Raw genomic sequence first — 26,226 nt, forward strand, 5'->3', positions numbered from 1 at the left:
CCCAAATTTAGATAAGGTTACACATAGTCCGAAATAGGTTAAGTCTTGTAGTTGTTCACTTCACAAGATTTGAAGTTACAACTTATAGAAGAGGGCGCACTTTAAAATTGTATTTATATATTTGTTAATACAATTACAAATCATATGAATATGATCAGGATAGAACAACATACATAGAATTATCTATATATTTATATAAAAGCGAAATGGCACTTACTCACTGACTGACTGACTGACTCACTCACTCACTCACTCACTCGCATAACTAAAAATCTACCGGACCAAAAACGTTCAAATTTGGTAGGTATGTTCAGTTGGCCCTTTACAGGCGCACTAAGAAATCTTTTGGCAATATTTCAACTCTAAGGGTTGTTTTTAAGGGTTTAAAGTTCGTCTTTTAGCATGTATATTCTTCTTCTCCCAATCTCTTAAATATAATTAAAATTTCCATATCATAGGTTACTATAGAACTATAATCTAGATAGAGTACCTCTTCGAAACAGTTGTTAACTGGCAACTAAATTAATAATTTTGTCAGGTTGGCATTAAGTTGAGTTGACTTTGTTAGGTTGGCACCAAGTTGAAGATTTAAATGCATTTATCGCGGAAAAATTGATTGGGCACTGCTACTCAATCCTGGGAATATTATATTACTAGCCATCAGGCTCGCTTCGCTCGCCATATCCGTCTAGCCAGGGGGCTCCGCCCTCTCATGCTCAAATGAAAAATGCAGGCGAGCGAAGCGAGCCTGCTGATCTCAATCTTTGACGCTCCAGTCGGGGGTCCAGGGGGCGAAGCCCCCTTGCTAGACGGATATGGCGAGCGAAGCGAGCCTGACGGCTAGTATTAATATAAGAATTATAGAATGATAACAAAATCTATGAGAATTATGAAATTTCCAGTATACTTGAACTCTAACTTTGAATTATGGAATTCAAGTGCACTCTTGAAGTGACTGTACCACCTGTAGTTAATCAGTAGTAGATCAGACACAAAGATGCAAAGTACATTCACCTCCAGCACCTAAATTCAGTTCAGGGCGTGTGTTAGGGTCCCTGATACAAGATTAGAAGGGAAGCCATTTTGAATATTGTCTCCATTTGTCAATTCTATGCAAATATTGAGGAGAAGCAACAGACCAACTGACTACCGACAATAACCACACCCTGTTACATATTCTGTTCCTGGTTCCGATCCTCTGATCCATCATACAGAAAAGTCTCTAATCTCTGGTTCTATGATCCATGTTCTGAATCAGGAACATTATAGCATAGACAAAAATAGCGTAAGTAGATATCCCATGGTATAGGGCGTTTATGTCGCAACTTTTACTGTTATCTCAAGCCGACTACTGTTGATTATTGTCGAATTTTACTGTTATGTTGGGGTGAGAATGTATGAACGGCACAATATGAGAGACTACCAGTGTCACACAGCTTCACGGGAAAGAATTACATGAACTATCGGCTTGAGATAACAGTAAAAGTTGCGACATAAACGCCCTATACCATGGGATATCTACTTACGCTATTGTTTCTCTATGATTACAGTGTACTTGTTAAGGAATTTGTGATGTAGTTTGTAAAGCCATAAGCCAAGTACTAGTAGTTCTGTGAACAGTAGACCTCGCGCTCAGTAAGTTACATTGACCTGTTGTTATGTTTTCTCAAAAATTAATGAATAATTTATCAATTTAAAATGTCTAGAAAAAATCCTAAATGAAAATAGAGCTTTCTGTCCTATCGTACCGTGACGTGTCGTCCCGGAATGTGAGTGTGAGCGCTGTTATCAGGTCTGCAACTGTCTACAACGTTGATGGAAAGATACATTTTCAAGATGTTCGATGTTTTTGAACGGGTAGTAATGACCGAGCGAAGTTAGGACTAAGATTCAAGTCGAATTATTCATCATTTATCACCTGACAAGTGATTACACAGATGTGTGGAGAAGCCAGTCTATTGCTGTATTTCCATAAGGTCTATAGTTTCAATCAGGTACTTCTGGATGAGAATACTGCGTGAGGTCTACTGTTCACAGAACTACTAGTAGTCTACTGTCTACTAACGTTGATGGAAAGATACATTTTCAAGATGTTCGATGTTTTTGAACGGGTAGTATTATAGTCCACTAGACAGCTGATTTATGATGAATAATTCTATAGTCTGATTTTTACGGTAATATTGGCGTATGAAGGAGGCTCCTTTTTCCTTTTATATTATCCTTTAAATGCAAAATTTCCAAAAACCTTGTATATACGTCGACGCGCAATTTAAAAAGGTCAAATTTCATGTCAAGGTCAAACCTGTCAAATCTCATGAAAATCTATTACCGCGTTTCGCCGTAAATGCGCAACATAAAAACATATAAACATTTAATCCTTTTATATTATCCTTTAAATGAAAAATTTCCAAAAACCTTTTATATACGTCGACGCGCAATTTAAAAAGGAACATACCTGTCAAATTTCATGAAAATCTATTACCGCGTTTCGCCGTAAATGCGCAACATATAAACATTAAAAACATTAAGAGAGATGCCAAACCGTCGACTTGAATCTTTGACCTCACTTCGCTCGGTCAATAACGTTGTGTAGTGACTTTTGGCCACTCTGTAAATGCTATAACCAGAATTGCTCAAATTCAATGAATCAGACTATAAAATACAACAGAAATATTCAATTTTATGAAGAATCTGTCTCATTTTGAGAACTGCATCAATCAAGCAATGAGATATCTGTAAGACAAGAAAGTGATCTGTATCACTGAGGCCCGGTTGCACAAAATCCTGTTAATTTTAATAATGATTAAATGCTACGAGAGCCAATTAGTGAAGGTTTTTCTGAGAATAAGGCTTTTCTTATTGGTTCCCGTGGCGTTTAATTGGGATTAAAAGGTTACATACTTTTGTGCAACCGGTTGTGAGTGATGTGATCACAAAAAAATTCTGAATCAAGTAATTGATCAAGCAATAAAGTATTATCCTTCAAGAAAGACAGGAATTATTGTCTCCAATAGTCTGACACACAGTTCAATACAAAAAGGGTCTGTCGAATATGGTTTATGACAGTTATGTTTTATTATTGTAAAGACTTATGTTTTATTATGTTAATAGGCAGCTTGTCATATTTTAGTACCGATCAAAAATGATAGCTATCACAGATAAGGAAGGCAATGCAAGGGTTCCATCATACATTATTTACAGGGCGGAAGTGGAGAATCGTCTCACTATTTCCTCTCTTACTCACTCATTCTCTCTCTTTCTCTCTCTCTCGAACTCTACTCTAGTCATGTAACAATAATTTTCTCTTTTCTCATTCACTTATCACTATATCTCTCTCTAACCCTCAACCCCTCATCAATTCTTTCTCTATCTATCCCTTTTATATATGTCTCACACTTGCTGTCTCTCTTTCTTGCTCACTCACTCTATCTCTCTATCACTCTCTCGAACTCTACTCTAGCCTCATCACAGTCATTTTCTCTTATCTCTCTTCACCCCTTTACCCCTTAACAAATCTTCTCTCTCTACTATCAACTCTCCCTCTCATATCTCTCTCAGTCTATCACTCACAATCTCTCACACACTCATTCTCACTCTAACTCTCTCACATTCTCTCTTCCTCACTCCTCACCCCTTAACAACTCTTCTCTCTCTACTATCTACTCTCCCTCTCATATCTTTCTCAGTCTATAACTCACACTCTCTCACATACTCGTTCCACTCTCTCTCTCTCTCACATTCTCTCTTCCTCTCTCCTCATCCTTGAGAACTCTTCTCTCTCTACTATCTACTCTCCCTCTCATATCCTCTCAATCTATCACTCACACTCTCTCATACACTCATTCTCTCTCTCGCTCTCTCACATTCTCTCTTCCTCTCTCCTCACCCCTCAACAACTCTTCTCTCTCTACTATCTACTCTCCCTCTCATATCTTTCTCAGTCTATAACTCACACTCTCTCACATACTCGTTCTCACTCTCTCTCTCTCACATTCTCTCTTCCTCTCTCCTCACCCCTTGACAACTCTTCTCTCTCTACTATCAACTCTCCCTCTCATATCTCTCTCAGTCTATCACTCACACTCTCTCACACACTCATTCTCTCTAACTCTCTCACATTCTCTCTTCCTCACTCCTCACCCCTTAACAACTCTTCCGTCTCTACTATCTACTCTCCCTCTCATATCTCTCTCAGTCTCACACACTCTCTCACTCTCTCTCATATCACAAATTCTCTCTCCCTCTCTCTCGCACTCCCATAATTGGACTGTCAGTTGTAAATGCACCGGTGTTCACTGTTCAACCATTTTATTTATAGGCAGCTGTTGAAGACAATATCCGTTCCTAGATTATCGTCACTACTGTATCTAGCTCATTCTATATCTAGATATATCTTTTCATTCATGGCTTAAACACTGTATACTATACCACAGACAAAATGAGTAATATATACTACTAGTAGTTCTATGAACAGTAGACCTCACGCAGTATTCTCATGCACAAGTACCTGATTGAAACTATAGACACTACCTACGTAAACAAAGCCTTAGTGCATGACAGGTGGTTGATGGTAACGTCAGCACAGGTAGGGCTCCTACACCAATAAAAACACTAGCTGACATAGATCAGCTGAAATCAACAAATTTTTATTGGTGTAGGATCCCTACCTGTGGTGAAGTCACCAGAATGCACTATGGCTTTGTTTACGGAGGTGATGCTATAGACCTTATCAGCAATAGACTGGCTTCTCCACACATCTGTGTAATCACTTGTCAGCTGATTTATTATGAATAATTCTATAGTCTGATTTTTACTCTAATATTGGCGTATGAAGGAGGCTCCTTTTTCCTTTTATATTATCCTTGAAATGCAAAATTTCCAAAAACCTTGTATATACGTCGACGCGCAATTAAAAGAGGAACATACCTGTCAAATTTCATGAAAATCTATCACCGCGTTTCGCTGTAAATGCGCAACATATAAACATTTAAACATTAAGAGAAATGCCAAACCGTCGACTTGAATCTTAGACCTCACTTCGTTCTGTCAAAAATGAGTATTAACAAAATGAGTAGTATATACTTCCTCAATGACTATACTAAGCTACACAGCTAAGAAAATACCTATTCGTATATTATGATCTAGAATAGGAATATGTAATGTACCCTAAATATAAATCTGTATGAAATTAACAACCAAGGGAATACCTCCATATTCACAGTGTTAAATTGACTATAATGAGGTCCACGTTATAATGGCAGTATTTGATTAACAATGTGTTGCTATCCTTGTCAATCATGCGACAAAGCAAATAGCGCTATCATTTTCTAGCTCCGCACCGTTGCAGAATAGTTTTTCAACAATGTAGAAATAAAATTGTATTCACAAAAATGAACAAGTGACAAGGAAGAAAGAGAATCGGCAACTCTGTTCTCCTATCTTTCTCCACTCCCATCATGACGTGGACCCCATACATCGGTATGAAACATATTTATATTATTATAGCCTAGTCACAGCACAATCATGATATAAATAGACATATGTAGAGGGGAGTTGGTAAGATGAATTTAGGGATGTTCCACTTGGAAGCATAGATGTATATCTGTTTATATTACCCTATAACCAAGTAAGTACTGTATGTTTATAACTGTATACATCCAGTAGCCTAACGGACATAAGTTGTGACTAATGTAAAGGGTTGTGGAAGGGATATCTATTACTGTTATACCACGTGATAAACGAGTTTATGATATGTGTTTATGAAAGAATATATGTAGTCAAGTTATGTGAGTGTGAAATTGTGAATAGTTAGAATACCGTGAAACAGTTAAGCGAGGGGGAGAAACGTTATTGTGAGTCAGTCATGTCTGACATTTAATGAATCGTGAAAATAAGTGTTTGATATTATTTCCTACCATTTGTTCAATTAATTGGCAATATTTACAGTGTGAAATAACTACAATAATTACAGTGATAATTGACCGAGCGAAGTGAGGTCTAAGATTCAAGTCGACGGTTTGACATTTCTCTTAATGTTTGAATGTTTATATGTTGCGCATTTACGGCGAAACGCGGTAATATATTTTCATGAAATTTGACAGGTATGTTCCTTTTTTAATTGCGCGTCGACGTATATACAAGGTTTTTGGAAATTTTGCATTTCAAGGATAATATAAAAGGAAAAAGGAGCCTCCTTCATACGCCAATATTAGAGTAAAAATCAGACTATAGAATTATTCATCATAAATCAGCTGACAAGTGATTACACAGATAGGCTGGAGAAGTCAGTCTATTGCTGTATTTCCATAAGGTCTATAGTTTCAATCAGGTACCTGTGGATGAGAATACTGCGTGAGGTCTACTGTTTGCAGAACTGCCAGTACGTCATTTGATCGTGGCATTAGAGCATTATTAAAATCTGACAGGCTTTTGTCCAACCGGGTATGAATCTGTGATATTAGGTCATTTAACGAGGAATTTAATGAACGTACGTGCAACTATTAAAAAACTGGAAACCACATACTTTGTTACACGTCATTCTATTTTTAAGAAGAATACCACCTTAGAGAAAATATAGCATAAGAAGATATCCCATGGTATAGGTCGTTTATGTTACAAATTCAAGCCGATTTTTTGTTAACTTGAGCCGATTACGGTTGACTACTGTTTTGTTGGGAGTGTGAGAGTGTAAGAACGGCACAGTATGAGAGACTACCAGCGTCACACAGCTTCACCAAAAAGTTCTACTAGGACTATCGGCTTCAGTTAACAGTGAAATTTGTGACATAAACGCTCTATACCATGGGACAAGTTATACCATAGAACAGGGCTCTTCAACCTACGCGGCCCGCGGGCCACATCCGGCCCGCTGATGGATTTTGTCCGGCCCGCCAAGAGTTATTGCAACAGATTTTTACTTTGGTTGCCCTATTACCATAGGTAAGGAAAGTATTGCTTTCCGAAAAAAATTAAGGTACCCCAATTTCTGAATTTCTATACGTTTTCGAGGTCCCCTGAGTCCAAAAAAGTGGTTTTTGGGTATTGGTCTGTATGTGTGTGTGTGTGTGTATGAGTGTATGTGCGTCTGTGTACACGATATCTCATCTCCCAATTAACGGAATGACTTGAAATTTGGAACTTAAGGTCCTTCCCCTATAAGGATCCGACACGAACAATTTCGACCAAATCCAATTCAAGATGGTGGCTAAAATTGCGAAAATGTTCTCAAAAACAGGGTTTTTCGCGATTGTCTCGAAAATGGCTCCAACGATTTTAATCAAATTCATACCTAAAAATAGTCATCAATAAGCTCTATCAACTGCCACAAGTCCCATATCTGTAAAAATTTCAGGAGCTTCGCCACATCAATGCAGATAGATTCCCAATTATCAGGCTTCAGATACAATTGAAACGAAAAAAATCAAGTGGAGTAGATTGAGCATGAAAATCTCTACAATTAATGTTAAGTAACATTTTCACCTAAAATTGAAAATAAGCTTTAAATTCGAGAAAATGTGATTATTCAATTGCAAATTATTGTTGATTCTATTAAATCATTCACTATGAAGAGATATCAGACCTCATGTGTGTCTCCAGCGTTATTGCCCTGTCACCAGCTGGCTCAAATCTTTGAATAGTAGACTTGAGATGCGCGGGAACACTAGCGTCAGGTGATGAATTTTCATAACGGCAAGGAAAGTTGTGTGAGTGCGCCACACCAGATTTTTAAAAATATATATTTACACAAAGAAGGTAACCCTACTTCCATTTTACAGTTCTATCACAGAAAAAGACTTTAAAAACATAAAAAACCATGCTGAAGCTATGTTTTCTCTTTTTGGATCTCCCTACGAGTGTGAGCAGACATTTCCAAAAATGACGTTTGTTAAATCCAAATACATATCTTCCTTATCAGATGAACATTTGAAATAAAATTTTAATGATTGGAACCACAAAGTTTGATCTTAAATGGGCGGACATTTTGAGTGGAAAACAAATATCCAATATTCTCACTAAAAATAGGTATTCTCTTTTAGCTTGGTAACTTTTTGTAAATTCCTGTATTGTCAAGTTGTCTTATTACTATTGAAAAAAAGTTATATTTTGTTTAACTTGCTAAACTCATGCATTCTCAAGTTTTCTTATGACCTTTTTACACTCAATAAATTTGACTTCGAATTGAAATGAAATGAAATTGGTTTGTTCCTTCCTGTGTTTTAATTAAACCTACTTAAAACTCTTCATATTATTTTAATGGAAATATAATAATTTTACACTCTGAATGAAAAAGACTAAGAAATTGTCAAAAAGCCACTGATTTATTGATAATTAGAAAGACCAGTTTCAAAGATTGATAACAAAGATTGACAATGGTGTAATAACCGAAACCGGTCTTTCTAATTATCAATAAATCAGTGGTTTTTGACAATTTCTTAGTCTTTTTCATTCAATATGAATAATTACCACAATATTAACTTCTCAACTACACAAAAAAAAATTTTACACCCCCCAAATCCCAAATCCCCCGTCGTTTGTGGCCCACAAGTCAAATTCCACGTACATCATTTTTATTGGCCCTCTAAGCCTCCCTAGAATCAACAATGTGGCCCTTGGATGGAAAAGGTTTCCCCTGCCATAGATAATCATGACAAATCAATAGAGATTAGTTTAAGAGTGTCTGCTCTCTTTTTTATATAAAGCGTGATATCTTTATTATCACTCATCTCTTCAATGTCTATCTCATACCTCTTCATTATCTTCCATCTCTCTCAAAGCTTGCTGTCCTTACTATCTCCCATCTCTTTTTATGATCTCTTTAACCAGTGTGTGGTCACCGGACACATCAATTTCATGCTGCCGTTAAACGTAACCGATTCACCGAGACGTGTCTACTGCAGACAGCACGTGTTGAGTGATACTGAACAGATATTGTGTTGAAAAAAGGATTGAGCACTTTGTTTAGAAGTTTTGAGATGTTTTCGGGTGTTTTTTGGGTAATCTATCACCTTCAACATAAAATTCTTCTAAACTCCTCGTTTTTTAAGGGATATTAGACTATAGTGAGGTCCACGTTATAATGGCAGTGTTTGTTCAGCAATGGTATTGCTATCCTTGTCTATCATTCAACAATGCGGATAGCGCTATCTCTTTCCCGCTCTGCTCTGTAGCCAGATCGTCTTTTAACAATGTAGAATTAATCATGAATTTACAAAAGATTCCATCTTAATTATGAAATTATTGAAAAATATAATTTCTTGCTTGATAAAGTATTTAAACGAGAATGAACAGTTGATATTACATCAATAAACCTGTATCAGCTACCGTCTAAAGAAGGCATTGACAAAACAGAGGATCGGCTTAATAAAATATGATTGATTATTTTAAACGAGAATGAACAGTTTATATTACATCAATAAACCTGTATCAGCTACCGTCTATAGAAGGCATTGACAAGACAGAGGATCAGCAACGGTGTTCTGCTATCTTTTCACACTGCCATTATAACGTGGACCACACTATAAATTAGAATTCTTTAGTCATGTATGATACGATGTATACTAGCTTATACCTTAATTCACAATAAATGACAGTGAAGCTAATATTATACAACGAATTTCTTAAAGAATGAACAAAATATTAATTACATATAATAACATATTAAATAAATATTTATAATAAATATTAATCACAATGAAGATTGCATGCATTAGATTATTGCAGTTTTTTATTCATGCATGAGAGAAAGAGAGAGAGAGAGAGATTGATTGATTGATTGATTATATGCCTTTATTAGGGCGGAGTTAGGACTCCTGGTCCTCTCTACCACACAACCCTAAGAGTTATATGTTGCGCATTTACGGCGAAGCGCGGTACTAGATTTTCATGAAATTTGACAGGTATGTTCCTTTTTTAATTGCGCGTCGACGTATATACAAGATTTTTGGAAATTTTGCATTTCAAGGATAATATAAAAGGAAAAAGGAGCCTCCTTCATACGCCAATATTAGAGTAAAAATCAGACTATAGAATAATTATTCATCATAAATCAGCTGACAAGTGATTACACAGATGTGTGGAGAAGCCAGTCTATTGCTGTATTTCCATAAGGTCTATAGTTTCAATCAGGTACTTGTGGATGAGAAGAGGAGAGAGAGAAGAGGAGAGGAGAGAGTATAGATGGTCAGTGAGGACAGATATAGAAGAAAAAAAATTAGTATTAGAAGAAGAGCAATGAGAAGACTTGAGGAAGAAGAAGAAGAAGAAGAAGAAGAAGAAGAAGAGGAGGAGGAGGAGGATAAGGAAGAAGAAGAAGAAGAAGAAGAAGAAGAGGAAGAGGGAGAAGAAGGGGAAGAAGAAGAAGAAGAAGAAGAAGAAGAAGAAGAAAGAAGAAGAAGAAGAAGAAGAAGAAGTAGTAGTAGATTGAGATTTCCAAAATTCGAGGAAGTTGAAGTATTAATACGGAAATGGAGTACTTGGGGAATCGAGTTATCATAGCCAAATTTCTCCCGACTTTATTAACTTATTCCCTAACTTTTTGTGTGTTCCTTCTACTCTTCCAAACATCCTCACTTTCTCTCACACTCACACACTCTCTCTCGATCTCTGTATCTGTCTATCTGTGCCTCTTTCTTCTCTGTCTATCTGTTTCTCATGCCTTCTCTCTCACTCACTCTGTCTCTCTCACTCTCTCATTCTGTCTCTTTCCCCTTCTCTCTCGTTTACATCTTGCAATTATTGATGGTTTTCGAAAGGAAGAGCTAGGATTACATCAACTCATCTCCAATCTTAGCTCCATCTTTCGCTGTATTTTAATCTTGTTTTTATTTCTCTGTGTACTCTACCTTTTTCCATTTTTCTCAATTTGTCCATTCTCAAATCACATCATTCTCACCCCTGTTCATCATAATTGATTATCCAAATTGGATTTTCAAGGTTTTTTTTTACTATATTATATGTAGTTATTATTATTAAACAAAAATCCCAATTTAATGCTGTGAATCACCCCGAAGACTTCTGCTACTGCAAATATTGACAACAGGGTTAACAGCTAGAGGGAAATTCGATGAGCGCTACAATTCAAAAATTATTGGTCAGCCCGGGATTTAGCATTTGAATAATTGCAATATCTCAGTAATTTCCATCTATTATTTGTAGTTTACTCTACTTAGTACAGTAATTTATTCATTTATGTACCTTCCAATTTTGTTTTTAGTTTTTGAGTGTTGTTAGTTAGTTGAGACAGACGAAAGAGATCAATAGAGGAACTGTAATTAATCAAGTAGAAGATTGAAGAAGAACGAATAAATGAGGTGCAGATTGAGACATGGGGAATCTCCTCCTATTCCAGAATCACTGGAGAAGATGAGGAAAGCTGAAACTGGATCTAATTTTGGATTGCAACGTTTTTCCGGGCGATTTGTTTGTTGAACTGGAGGGCGTTTGTTCTTCCAGTACTCTCTCTCTCTCTCTCAAACACTCCCACACTGTCACACACTCTCTCTCTCTCATATTGTAACACACATAAATAAAAAACTATAATATAATCCCACTGTCTCTCTCTCACTCTCTTTCACTCTCACCTCTCTCTCTCTTTATCTATCTCTTTCACTCTTTATCACTCTCAGATTCTCAGTATATTTCTTCCCTTCTTCTATTTGTTTGATAATCAATCATTTTATCATTTGTAAAATAATATTTGTAAATACTATATTTCTCACACACTTATTCGTTCACTCTCTTGATCACTCTCTGCCACTCTTTCTTTCTCTCTCTCTCTCTCTCTCTCTCTCTCTCTCTCTCTCTCTCTCTCTCTCTCTTCCTCTCAATCCCTCTCACACACTGTCTCTCTCTTTTACACTCTTTATCACTCTCTTATTCCCAGGCTATCCCTTCCCTTCTGCTATTCTACTATTTCCTGCTCATCAATCTATCTCTTGTTAGATTTCAATGCTCTCTCACTTTCTCTCTCTCTTTTAATTTCTTACACTCTTTATCTCTCGCACTCTCTCTCTCATCCTCTATCCATCCCTTTCCCTTCTGCTATTTGTCTGCTTATCTATCGTTCTCTCGTTGAACTTCGATGATCTCTTTCTCACCCACTCAGTCATTCTCACACTCTCTCTATCTCACACACTATATTTCTCTCTTTCTCTCACTCACTCTTTCTCATTTCCTCTTCCTCATATACACTCACTATTTCTCTCTCTGTCTCTTACTCTCTCTAGCAATCCCTCTCAAACTCTTTTTCACTCTCACTCACTATCACACTTTCTCATTTTCTCTCTCTCTTTATTCCACCCTTTTTCTCCTGACACCAATTTTGTTGCAGTAAGAGTAATGTGTACGTAAGCGTGTTGAAATCAGTATGCCAGATGCCTGCTTGAAAAAACATTGGGGGAAACAAATAGAGCAGAGATTTTGGGCTGTGATTTTGTTCAAGAAAGAAAGGTTTAGATAAATAAGATAGAAGAAGCAGAAGAAGAAGAAGAAGAAGAAGAAGAAGAAGAAGAAGAGAATAAGAAAAAGAAGAATATGGAGATATGTAGTCAGATCTATGTTATAATGGCAGTGGAGAAAGATAGGAGAACAGCATTGCCGATTCACTGCCTTCTATAGAGGAAAGCTGATGCCGGTATATCTGATGTAATATTAACTGTTCATTCTTGTTTAAAATAATAAAACTATATTCCATTTGCCAAGAAAAAAATATTACAATAATCAAATAATACATTCTCATAATAGAGATGAAAAATATTCTGTCAATTAATTATAATTCTACATTATTAAAAACGATGTAGCAACAATGCGGAGCAAGAAAAGGATAGCGCTATCTGCTTTGTCGAAAGATAGACAAGGATAGTAACACCAATTCGAATCAAATACTGCCATTATAACTTGTACCTCACTATAGTTCAGAGTATTCATAACAATTAGGCCTACTGTCTATTCTATAGTGAGGTCCACGTTATAATGGCAGTGTTTGATTAGCAATGGTATTGCTATCCTTGTATATCATTCAACAAAGGTGATAGCGCTATCTCTTTCTCGCTTTGCTCTGTTGCCAGATCGTCTATTGACAATGTAGAATTGATAATTAATTAACAAAATATTTCATCTTAATGATGAATATTCATTTAGAAATTATTGAAAATAGCTATTTATGTATTAAGTGCGTAATGTGCGACTTTATCGCTCGCGCAAAACAGTTATCACGCGACGCGAAGCGGAGCGTCATAATTTTGCAAGAGCGATAAAGAAGCATTACGCGTGAATTACATACAAAATTTTCTTTACAACTGCCCAAACATGTTAAATTACTTATATCGGTGGAGTTACAATTACCGACTTTTTAGGTTAAGATCTGACCTTTTGGGTGAGCTGCTAACCATCAGCTGATGGCAATCAGCTCTTTGTTATTCTACTTTGAATGAATTTAGTTGGAATGTAGTTAACCAATCTATTGGCTATGAAACTGAGTTGTCTATCGCAAACCAACAGTCTAGATCTAGCAGCTGAAAGCGTTATGGATGTTTCTCTTAAACTGTAGTGTGTTCTTCGTAGTTGGAAGTTATCTTTATATCTATTCATATAGAGAATAATATTTTCAATGTACAACTGTTTTATTGTGAGTACACCAAACTCATAGAAAAGGGCATTGCTAGGATAACGCTTTAATGAGATATTTTTTAACAACGTATAATTTATTCAAATGCGCGTTCAAAGCTCCACCCCAGGCTTTGATGCCATACTGCAGGACACATGATCGGCAACGTTGTCCTGCTATCTTTCTCCACTGCCATTATAACGTGGACCTCACTTTAAACAATACACGTTGATTATATTGTAGTGGAGTCCACGTTTTGAAGTGGTTTGGGAAGGTGCTTTACTGTGGTTTAAGGGTTAAATGTGGTTAAGCAGGGTGATTGTAATTGTGGAAGGTGCCATGTCAAAGTGAAGCTAATGTTGTCATGTTGTTCCATGTTGTCAACTAAGGCTGACAACATCAACATTGCAACATGTTCTGTCAACATGATCTGCATACATGGAGAGCTGCATTAAGCCTGTTTTCATTAGTAGAGTTGGTGGTAGAGTTCCCTGGGCAAGTACTAACTATCTTGTGAACTCTCCCAATGAAAATGTTCATAGTAGAGTCAGGGTAGAATACTAGTAGATTTTTACTTTCCTTGCCCTATTACCAAAGGTAGCCCAATTTCCAAATTTCTATACGTTTCAAGGTCCCCTGAGTCCAAAAAAGTGGTTTTTGGGTATTGGTATGTGTGTGTGTGTGTGTGTGTGTGTGTGTGTGTGTGTGTGTGTGTGTATAAGTGTATGTGCGTCTGTGTACACGATATCTCATCTCCCAATTAACGGAATGACTTGAAATTTGAAACTTGAGGTCCTTTCACTATAAGGATCCGACACGAACAATTTCGATCAAATGCAATTCAAGATGGCGGCGAAAATGTTGTCAAAAACAGGGTTTTTCGAGATTTTCTCGAAAACGGCTCCAATGATTTTGATCAAATTTATACCCAAAATAGTCATTGATAAGCTCTATCAACTGCCACAAGTCCCATATCTGTAAAAATTTCAGGAGCACCGCCCCATCTATGCAAAGTTTGATTTTAGATTCTCAATTATCAGTCTTCAGATACAATTTAAACAAAAAATTCCAAGTGGAAAAGATCAGGCATAAAAATCTCGAAAAGTAATGTTTCGTAACATTTTCACCTAAAATTTAAAATAAGCTCTAAATTCGAGAAAATGTTATTATTTCAATATTGCAAACTGTTGGCAACTGTTGATTCTATTGAATCATTCACTATAAAGAGATAGCAGACTTCGTGTGTCTCCAGCGTTATTATCCTGTCACCAGCTGGCTTGGATCTTTGAATAGTAGAATTGAGATGCGCGCGAACACTACACTAGCGTCAGGTGAAAAATTTTCATAACGGCAAGGAAAGTTGTGTGAGTGCGCCACACCAGATTTTTTAGTAAACGTTCATAGAGTCAGGGTAGAGTACTAGTTTTTAGTAGAGTACAGTGGGATAGTACTCTACCACTTGCCTTCCATCACCACCACCTCTCACTCTACTCTACCACTACTATACTAATGAAAACAGGCTACATATGAAAACAGTTAATAAACATTATAATTAAGAAGCATTATAGTTAATGAACATATTGACATTTTAAGGTTAAGGTTAGTTCTGTTCACTGGACAACACACTTTACCTACTATTCTCAATTGTAGTGAGAACAGTTACTCGACCAAGTAAGTAGAGTAGAGTTAGCTCGGTAGAGTTGGAATGCCAGTTACTCGACCACTAATTCTACTAGTGAAAACGAGGCTTTAGGGATCTGGGGTATGTTTGATGAAACCATGGAGAAAAGATAGCATAAGAAGATATCCCAAGGTTTGTAGAATTCATTCAGAGTTTGGAAGTTTAGTATCAAATTATGGTATTGTGTATCAATTTGAGATGATATTATGTTGATACTGTATCATATGTATTGATACAGTATCATTTTTTGGTGATACTGTATCATTTATAGTGATACCATAGAGAAAAGATAGCATAAGGAAATGGTTTGTAGAATTCATTCAAAGTATGGAAGTATTGTATCAAATTATGGTGTTGTGTATAAGTTTGAGATGATACTGTGTTGATACTGTATCAAATGTATTGATACAGTATCATTTTTTGGTGATACTTTATGTATCATGTATTGTGATAGCATAGAAAAAATATAGCATAAGGAAATGGTTTGTAGAATTCATTCAAAGTATGGAAGTTTTGTATCAAATTATTGTGTTGTGTATCAAGTTGAGATGATACTGTGTTGATACTGTATCATGTGTGGTGATACAGTATCATTTTGTGGTGATTTATTGAAGGAAGACTGAGTAGTTATTTGGAGAGAGAGAGAGAGAAAGTGAGAGTGAGAGAGAATTGAATTGGATTTTAATTTGTCTCTAGTATGGGCAGAGTTGGGAATCAAGGTCCTCTCTGCCACACAACCTTGAAGGGAGAGAGAAAAAGATAGAGATAAAGAGAGAAGATTCACTCACTTTATATTGTCAGCAATGCTTATCAATAACACTAAGACCCGGTTGCACAAAAGCCGGTTAAATCTTAACCGTAATTTCACGAGAACCAATCAGAGAAGGCATTTTTGATAAAACGGCTTCTCTGATTAATTAATCACGGTTAAAATTTAACCGGCTTTTGTGCAACCGGCACTTACTCTATCCATTCAACCAATCCTGTCAGTTTAGAAGGAATCCCACTATGGCGAAAAAATACAGAGTCAAAATACAACACTCCAAAAGCAAATATTCGGTTATGCTAATTTAAAACGAAGTTATGCAAAAAATTCTGACCTGGTGTTTTTTTTGTGTGGAATTTTGGCAGCCTAACAACCTCTGACAATCCAGGTTTGTCAACGATTATGATAAAAATAATGACAATAATTAACGCTTTCAAATTTTTCGATTCGAAAAAGCCGACAAACCAGGGAGATTTTTGACACCAAAATTGATGATGCAAGCAAGAGTTAGCTAAGTTTCGGTGTCATGTTTTCAGTGAGATGCGAGAATCCTATTAAAAATGCATAATAATCAGTCTAAAATGCCAGAGACAGTTTTCTCACACTGATTAGGAAGAGAAGTGGAAAAAGAAGAAGAAGAAGAAGAAGAAGAAGAAGAAGAAGAAGAAGAAGAAGAAGAAGAAGAAGAAGAAGAAGAAGAAGAAGAAGAAGAAGAAGAAGAAGAAGAAGAAGAAGAAGAAGAAGATGATGAAGAAGAAGAAGATGAAGAAGAAGAAGAAGAAGAAGAAGGAAGAAGAAGAAAAAGAATGATAAGAGGAAGGAGTTTTGAAATATTTTTGAAACTAGTTCTACCAGATTCCAGAAGAGTGTAGAATTAACAGAGATCAAGTGACAAAGTTAAAAAGAGAGGAAAAAGTTGTGGAGGAGAAGAAAAGGAGAAGAGGAGGAAGAAGAAGAATACAGAGAACGATAATCTGGTGGAGAAGATGGACTTGAATTAAAGCATAAATTCGATGACGTTCGTTCAATTCGTTGGAGTATTGAAGACCTAAAGGTGCGTACAGATATACGCGCCGCGAACATGAGCAATTCACTTTTAATCAGCTGATGCCAAGCTTTTTATATCTGTATCTTACTGTTTCTGTAAAAATACAGATATAGTCAGCTGGTTAAAAGTGAATTGCTCATGTTCGCGGCGCGTATATCTGTACGCACTTTAATATTTTTTCTAAGGTGCGTACAAATAATTACATTGTCGACTTTCTGATGAGGATATAAAATAACATCTCTCCCATCACCACACGACCTGAGACAGTGAAGTATGTAGACAGTTTCAGAAGAAAACAAGACAATAAAAGAATTCGTATTAGATCTGTATGGATGGCTCTGTATATCAGCGTAGTGATAAAAAAGTGGCACATATTTCACGGAGGGAATGTTATTATTGCATTTTTGGAGCCGAGGGTTCACAGAGCAGTTCCCGTATTATATTTGCCTTCGATCCAGTCATAACTCATGTTTATGGCTACAAAACTAATTTCAAATACCACAGCATGATTTATGGTTAGAATTTAATGGGCTAATTCGCACTTTTATATCATTTTATACTCTTTTCTTCAGGGATATCTCTAGGGATATTCTTCAGGAATATTCCCTTAATACTTCAGAATATTATTTTATATTATATCAGAAGATTTTCAAATGATGACAATGCTCGTTCATATCAGTTCTGTAGTCTGCCTCTACACTACGTGCCGGTTGCACAAAAGCCGGTTAAATTTTAACCGTGATTAATTCCACGAGAAACAATCAGAGAAGCCGCCTTTTCAAAAACGCTTTCTCTGATTGGTTCTCGCGGAATTAATCACGGTTAAAAATTAACCGGCTTTTGTGCAACCGGGCCTGACTTGTTGAACATAGATTGAATGAACAATTGAAATAAAATTCTTCAATGTTGTTTTCCATCACGAACTGCTTATTATTAAATCACTTTTTGCTTTTAGAAAAAACGACTAGCAGTCAGATATTTCACAATAGATGAATTAATCACTCACTGGACAACGAGATCTTTCGGCAGTTCCGCCATCTTCTTGGATGATTAATTCATTTATTGTAAAAAATCTGACTGCTAGTCGTTTTTTCTAAAAGCAAAAAGTGATGAAATAAAATTTATGTAATTCTCACAACCAATGGAAGAATAAACCACTATAGTGGAATCTTCGTTGTAATGACAGTGGAGTAATTTAGGAGAAGAGCGTTACCGATCCTCTGCCTTGCCACTGCCTTCTATAGAGGATAGCTGATACAGGTATATCTGCTGTAATATCAGCTTTTCATTCTTGTTTGAAATAATCAATTCAATTCCAGTTGACATTCGGGAATCAGCTGATAATCAGCCAATCGGAGAGCTTCCTGTATTGCCGCCGAATTGTCTGAAAACGCTTGAAAAAAAAAACGCTTTGTGTGGCTTGGCCCTAAAAATGCTAACTCATAGAGAATATGTCACGGTGGAGTTTGATGTCACTTAACAGCTGGGAAAATATTTGAACATTTGAAGCCACTGATATAAATATACAGGGTGACACAGAACAACGTGAACTTTTTAAAACGCCATGAAACATTAGTGGGAAGGGAAAAAATGATTTTATTTAAACTAATGTGAAGTTCAAGACTTGCCATTTGAGAATTATTAATAACATCTATCACTTCTCGACAATTACTTCTTCAAGATGGCTTCCTCCTGCACGAATACACTCTTGAAATCTGTGTTGACGATTCCTCATTGATCGCTGCAACATCTGCGTTACCTGGTCCCATGATCTGTCCACCTGCGATTTTCTGTTTGTGGAGCTATCTCAAATCAAACGTTTCCACAACTTGATCAATAACTGCGGTTGAATCATAACAGACAATTTATTATATTAACAATATCCCAGCTGAAATGTTGCAGCAATCGTTCAGGAATCTCAACACAGATTTCAAGAGTGTATTTGAGCAGGAGGAAGCCATCTTGAAGGAGTAATTGTCGAAAAGTGATAGATGTTATTAATTGACCGAACGAAGTGAGGTCTAAGATTCAAGTCGACGGTTTGGCATTTCTCTTAATGTTTAAATGTTTATATAATTATGTGTATGTTTTGCATTTACGGCGAAACACGGTAATAGATTTTCATGAAATTTGACAGGTATGTTCCTTATTAAATTGCGCGTCGACGTATATACAAGGTTTTTGGAAATTTTGCATTTCAAGGATAATATAAAAGAAAAAAGTAGCCTCCTTCATACGCCAATATAAGAGTAAAAATCAGACTATAGAATAAATTATTCATCAAAAAACAGCTGACAAGTGATTACACAGATGTGTGAAGAAGTCAGTCTATTACTGTATTTGTATAAGGTCTATAGTTTCAATCAAAGACATTGAAGAGGTATGCATCTTTAAGCTGGGTTTACACCAAAGTTATTAACAAAATGGTTATAACTTAATCCTTATAGATTCTATTAGATTGAACGGAAGTTGACAAACACATATATGTTCATTATGTGTATGATAAGTTAGTCTATGTTCAATCTAATATAATCTAAAATGATTGAGTTATTAACATTTTTCTAATAAATTTGGTCTAATCGCATCTTCAAGTTCTTTGGTTTCAATATTTTGTTTTGCAGTCATGGTATTATTATGCGTGCCAATCAGTATCAATATTCTCACATTCGAAAAACGAATTTAATAGGTGAATAGAAATAAACAAATGAACTAAATTCAATAATGCTGGAGAAATTATAATATTTTTGATTCTAAAAAAAATAATTTTCATCAGATAGAAAGATCATCACGGAACTGGATGAATCTATTTATATATAAAAGCGAAAAGGCACTCACTCACTGATTGACTGACTGACTGACTCACTCACTCACTCACTCGCATAACTAAAAATCTACCGGACCAAAAACGTTCAAATTTGGTAGGTATGTCCAGTTGGCCCTTTAGAGGCGCACTAAGAAATCTTTTGGCAATATTTCAACTCTAAGGGTTGTTTTTAAGGGTTTAAAGTTCGTCTTTTAGCATGTATATTCTTCTTCTCCCAATATCTTAATTGTAATTGAAATTTCCATATCATATGTTACTATAGAACTATAATCTAGATAGAGATTACAGTACCACTTCGAAACAGTTGTTAACTGGCAACTAAATTAATAATTTTGTCAGGTTGGCATTAAGTTGAGTTGACTTTGTTAGGTTGGCACCAAGTGAAGATTTAAATGCATTTATCGCGGAAAAATTGATTGGCACTGCTACTTCAATCCTGGGAATATTATATTACTAGCCGTCAGGTTCGCTTCGCTCGCCATATCCGTTAGCCAGCCGTTTAGTCTGGACCCCGACTGGATTGTCCTAACATATGATAAAAATGCCCAATGAAAAATGCAGGCGAGCGAAGCGAGCCTGCTGATCTCATTCTTGGACGATCCAGTCAGGGCCAGGGGCGGAGCCCCTGGCTAAACGGATATGGCGAGCGAAGCGAGCCTGACGGCTAGTTATATCATAATTATGAAATACAAATTCAAACGTGAACTGAGTTTGTTAATATTTAAAACAGTTGACATCTTGTACTTGTGGATGAGAATACTGCGTGAGGTCTACTGTTCACAGAACTACTAGTAATTCTCAAATGGCAAGTTTTGAACTTTACATTAGTTTGAATAAAATCATTTTTGCCCTTCCCACTAATGTTTTATGGCGTTTTTAAAAGTTCCCGTTATTCTCTGTCACTCTGTATTCATCCCAATATATAAATATATCCAAATTAATCATATTTGAGAATGATATTGTATCTATAAATGTATAAAAAGTAAATAAAAGGTTGAAATCGAACTGCATCCACATATCGACCTGACCGTTCTGTTAGGACAAATTATCGTACTAGGATAACTTTGAGGAATGTTTCTAGATGAACGGTTGCATAACAAATAAGATAAATCGACATGATGATAATGATAATGATGATGGAAATGATGATAATGGTAACGATTAATCATCTATGTAAATTTGAAAACCTGATCATTCTTTTCTTTCTAGAACATACATCGAGCCAGTCGATATTTCCGGCCGAATCTATAATGTATGCTAATGAATCAGAATGACATTCAATATAATACTGAAATCCACCACAAACTATTAGCATTCTAACATATATAATATCTTTGCTTCCCATTCTACCTAAGCTGGCAGTTTCAAGTTAATCTCAATACAGTACTGTCTAGTGTCTACTTGATAGTCTACTATAAGGTAGTCTTTTTTGGAAGAAATTTATTCGAAATAACTCAAGGAACACTAATTAGTTACGACGGATAACTTAATAGGCCACCTAGTTTCTCAGTTTTTTTTTATGTGGAAGGTGAAGTATTTTATTAAATATCGCGGCACCGAGCTTCGCTCGTTATTTTCATTTATTGATAAACAGAACACAATTCTCTAAAATGATAGTGTTTATATTTTACAGCTGGCTATACGTCAGCTTTTGAATTTCGGGAATGCGATATTTTGATTTTCCACAAAATCACTCGCTAACTTTTACTATCCACAGACGACAAAAGTCTCAGTTGTTTCAGCCAAGGATGAATTATCCTTTTAATGTCGTTCAGCGAGTTTTCCCAAGGATGAGACCCGGTGCAATCGAATTTTTACATCATAAACCTACTATGTTCCAAATTTCATGAAAATCGTTAGAGCTGTTTTCGAGATCCGTTGAACATAAATGAATAAACATGAATATAAATATCCAAATATAAAAATATATACAGATATTGCTTGCTTAATATAATAGGATGGTAGAACTAAAGTCTTGTAGAATCCTGAAAACTGTATTTCCAATAATGGAAGTGGTTGAACTGTAGTATGGTAGGGTGACATTCATTTCAACTTCTATTTCATTTCATCCTGTATTCCAGTTAATTCTTTATTTCATGTTTTCTTTCTTTGTTTTTATTATCTATAAGGAGGCCCACGTTACAATGGATAGTGTTTGATTAGCAATGGTATTGCTATCCTTGTCTATCATTCAACAAAACAGATAGCACTATCTCTTTCTCGCTTTGCTCTGTTGCCGGATCGTCTTTTAACAATGTAGAATTAATAATGGAATAACAGAATTTCCATCCTAATAATGGAAATTAATTATGAAATTATTGAGAAATATAATTTCTTGCATGATAAAATTTAATTGATTATTTTAAACGAGAATGAACAGTTAATACAAACAATAAACCTGTATCAGCTACCGTCCATAGGAGGCATTGACAAGACAGAGGCTCGGCAACGTTGTTCTACTATCTTTCTCCACTGCCATTATAACGTGGACCTCACTATAGTCTATTATAAGGTATCTTTTTTGAAAGAAATTTATTCGAAATAACTTACGGAACACTGATTAGTTACGACAGATAACTTAATACGCCACCTAGTTTCTTAGTTTTTTTGATGTGAAGTATTTTATAACCGATATTAATGATAGAAAGAAACATAGAACTTAAGTCTTGTAGAATCCTGAAAACTGTATTTCCAATATTGGAAGGGGTTGAATTGTAGAGAGGTAGGGTGACATTCATTTCATCTTGTATTTCATTTCATCCTGTATTTCAGTTGATTCTGTATTTCATGTTTTCGTTCTTTGTGTTTATTATCTGAACATTTCCGTCATCATATTGTTGACTTCTGTAATAATTTATATAAGGCTGACACTAATTTGAAAAAATAGTTATTTAGTAGTTTTTTATTGTAATTTTGTTAAATTACGCAAATATTATCAATTAATGATGATTGGAGTGTAATTTTTTTGTGTTTTATCTAGTTTTTTTAATGTCGAAATTAAAAATTCTTAGTTGTTGTTTTTAGGTGAAAATGAACTAAATTTCAGAAGAGTGAAAAAATCATAATCCTATTTCGTTAGAACTTTCAAAATGTAATCTAAATTTGGGAGAGAAATAGTACAATAAGTATCCTTAGTTTTTCTCTCTCGGTCAGTCATCTCTTGTAAAAATAATAAATAATAAATAAATATTATAAATGATAAATATTGTATGTTCGACGATTATTTCCAATTGCTTCAATCAATAAACCAGAGGACAATCAGAAGACAAGACATGATCGGACACAATACTTCACATTGTTGCTTAAGACGCAACTCACACTGATTAGTCATTGCAATTAGACATGTCTTCATAAGCAGCTATGTGAAGTATTGTAACTAAACGTGTCTGATCATGTCTTGTCTTGTCTTGACTAACTAGTGTGCGCCTAGCCTAAGAGTGCAAGTTTGACGGTGCATACAACGACAAACTGTCACTCCTCAGATTTTGTGCCAAAGTTGCACGCCGTCAAACTGGGCTGCATTCCTTGAGGTGCGTACAGATATACGCGCCGCGAACATGAGCAATTAACTTTTAATCAGCTTACTATATCTGTATTTTTACAGAAACGGTAAGATACAGATATAAAAATCTTGGCATCAGCTGATAAAACGTGAATTGCTCATGTTCGCGGCGCGTATATCTGTACGCACCTTTAGAGTGCAAGTTCAGCGGTGCATGCAACGACAAACTGGGCTGGAAAACCAGCCAAGGTTGTCGTCGGCCCACTTTGTCGCCAGCCCAGTTTGACGAGGTCTCCTCCCAATAGTGCTACAGTAGTTAGGAGCAATAGTCTAATGCTTGAAATGGAAATTTTGATTTCAAGTTTAAAATGAGCTGAGATGGAAATATTTAGAATAATAAACTTGATTGTTCGATGACTTACCATCAAACTTTGTGGCCCTAGTCTTGAGCACCTGACTGAGGGTGGTGAGCGACCCCTTGACGGCTTTGTCGAATTCCTCCTTGCTCTGCACAGCCATCAGATGCTCCATCTCCTCTGTGCAACACGTCAGTCCAGCTGAACACACCCTCAGGTGGTCTCCTGGAACATACACAAAATAACAACCATGATTAACAACAATATTTATTTATTTATTTATCATTCGTGGACATAATCACAAATCAAATTATTGAATATGAATTTCAGTGTAGTATGGCCTTTTTACTGTAGTTACTTCTGTATCCTTTAAAGTTTAACCTTTGCTTTGAGCTTTGATCTGCAAACAATGTTTTATTTATCGCTGTTATGTCTCATCTTTTATTTTTCATTTTTTCCCCTCTCTTGTCATGAATTATGTTGAAAAATTACACTGGTGATTCTTCCTCCCATTTTTTCGCAGTTTGAACTACATTTCATAATAATGTATATTTAAAGAGAGGAAATGCTACAATCAATCAATAAAATTACTTGATGAAGGTGATTGAATGTGTGTGTGTTTGTGTGTGTGTGTGTGTGTAGGCTTTTTTCTCCTCCTATCCGATTAAACCTCAACTCCTGCTCACAGACAAGTGCTTCATGAAGCACTTTGTGATCAGTTATTGTTCACATTAATATTATATTATATATTATTATATACTATTACTTACAATCTTTATTATATTTTAGATGGATTATTGTTGTATTTGTCAAGCTAGACTCTATTCGGTTCTGTATATGTATTTATGAGTGTGAATAAATTTGAATTTGAATTTGAATTTCATATAAATATGATTAGGAAGGAACAACAGGCTTGGCCCAAATCTGATCCATTCCCAAATTTTGATAAATTAATAAAATGTCCAAAAATTAGGTTATGTTTCTACTGTAAAAGATTCTAGTTCAATTTTCGTCCAAAAATGAATATAAGCTAAACATTTTGAATTAAGAGAATTAAAACACCAAACTATATTTAAATATACACTCAATATCACTTCTTATTGAATAAATCAAGTTATTTTATAAAATTTTGAACCCAAAAATACACTCACAACTCCTCTCACTAAGCATAGCTGTTTATATATTGTCAACTGATTCACAAATAATATAACAGAAACAAAAGCCAAATCTACAAGAACAATACTGTAAAATGACTGGATGAGCAATTGATGAAAAATAATTCATGGTTACAAGAGTATCAGTTGATTTACAATTATATGACAGAAACAAAAGCAAAATTTACAAGAATAAGCATGGAGTGATCCGTGGTCTAGTGGATAGAATGCCTGCGTAGCAGCATAGAGATCCCGGGTTCAAACCCCTCAATACCAAAGTTTTTTAACCAGATTACTCCCGTGTTATCGGATGGGCACGTTAAACTGTCGGTCCCGGCTGAAGTATGACAGTCGTAAGGCCCATTGACGGCTTAAATTATATATTCAGGCGGTGGGACCTTCCCGCAAGGGACTCCCCACAACAATGCCATACGAATTTACTTTTTTTTTACAAGAATAATACTGTAAAATGACTGAATGAGCAATTGATGAAAAATAATTCATGACCAACAACAAGAGTGTCAACTAAATCACAAATATAAAACTGAAATTGAATTGAATTATTGAAAAAAAAACAAAATATGTGGAAGCAACAGATCAATGATCCATATTGCTTCTATTACATTAATCGTTTGAAAATACAATGAAAATTTGAGGTACAACTAGACAAATTAATAATGAATAAGAGAAAAAAGAAAATAACTAAATAAGAAGTAAGAAATAATAGCTAAATTGACAGGAATAAAACTGTAGAATAACTGAATGAGCAATTACATAGCCACCTCTAATACAAGGCCGCGGCCTACGATATTGCAACGTCGCAGTGTAGGCCTAGAATCTAGTACATGATTGGTGAAAAAGATCAGCTGGTATTTAAATAGTTATTTGTGCAACTAGTGCGCAAAGTGTCAGTTTGCTGCACCGAAAGAAACGTTTACGCCCGAGCCGTAGGCGAGGGCGGAATGGTTTCTTGAGTGCAGCAGAGGAACTTTGCGCACGTATTTCACATTAAGTTTTTCCTACAGTTACCATTGAATATGAAAAGTGGGTAATTATGGGTAAAATTGCCTGAAATCCATCAAATGTTTTTCTGTGTAATTTTATTATTGATAAAAACCTTAATTTATTGTCATATTGAATAAAAATGTTGTCCTTGGTTATAATATATAATGTAATAATTAGCGCGTTGTGCTTGGTTGCACCTCTGCTCACTATAGCAGCCACAGCAGTCACTGTTACCAACTTCATTTTGATTTTGCTGCACTGTTGCTCCATATAACCTACTATGTATT

At 35.6% G+C, this 26,226-nt stretch overlaps 1 protein-coding gene across 1 annotated transcript in view; it reads right to left on the bottom strand.

The window, feature by feature from the left end:
• The window catches only part of LOC111057047 (glypican-6), a 52,022-nt gene extending 28,020 nt beyond the window's left edge, over window positions 1–24,002 (bottom strand). The window contains 1 exon segment of the mRNA XM_039439834.1: window positions 23,847–24,002. Coding sequence (XP_039295768.1) covers window positions 23,847–23,955 — 109 coding nt within the window. The 5' untranslated portion in view covers window positions 23,956–24,002.
• Window positions 24,003–26,226: the final 2,224 nt, after the last annotated feature.

The sequence above is a fragment of the Nilaparvata lugens genome, chromosome 13, assembly GCF_014356525.2.
Source record: "Nilaparvata lugens isolate BPH chromosome 13, ASM1435652v1, whole genome shotgun sequence".
In the NCBI taxonomy this organism is placed as follows: Eukaryota; Metazoa; Arthropoda; class Insecta; order Hemiptera; family Delphacidae; genus Nilaparvata; species Nilaparvata lugens.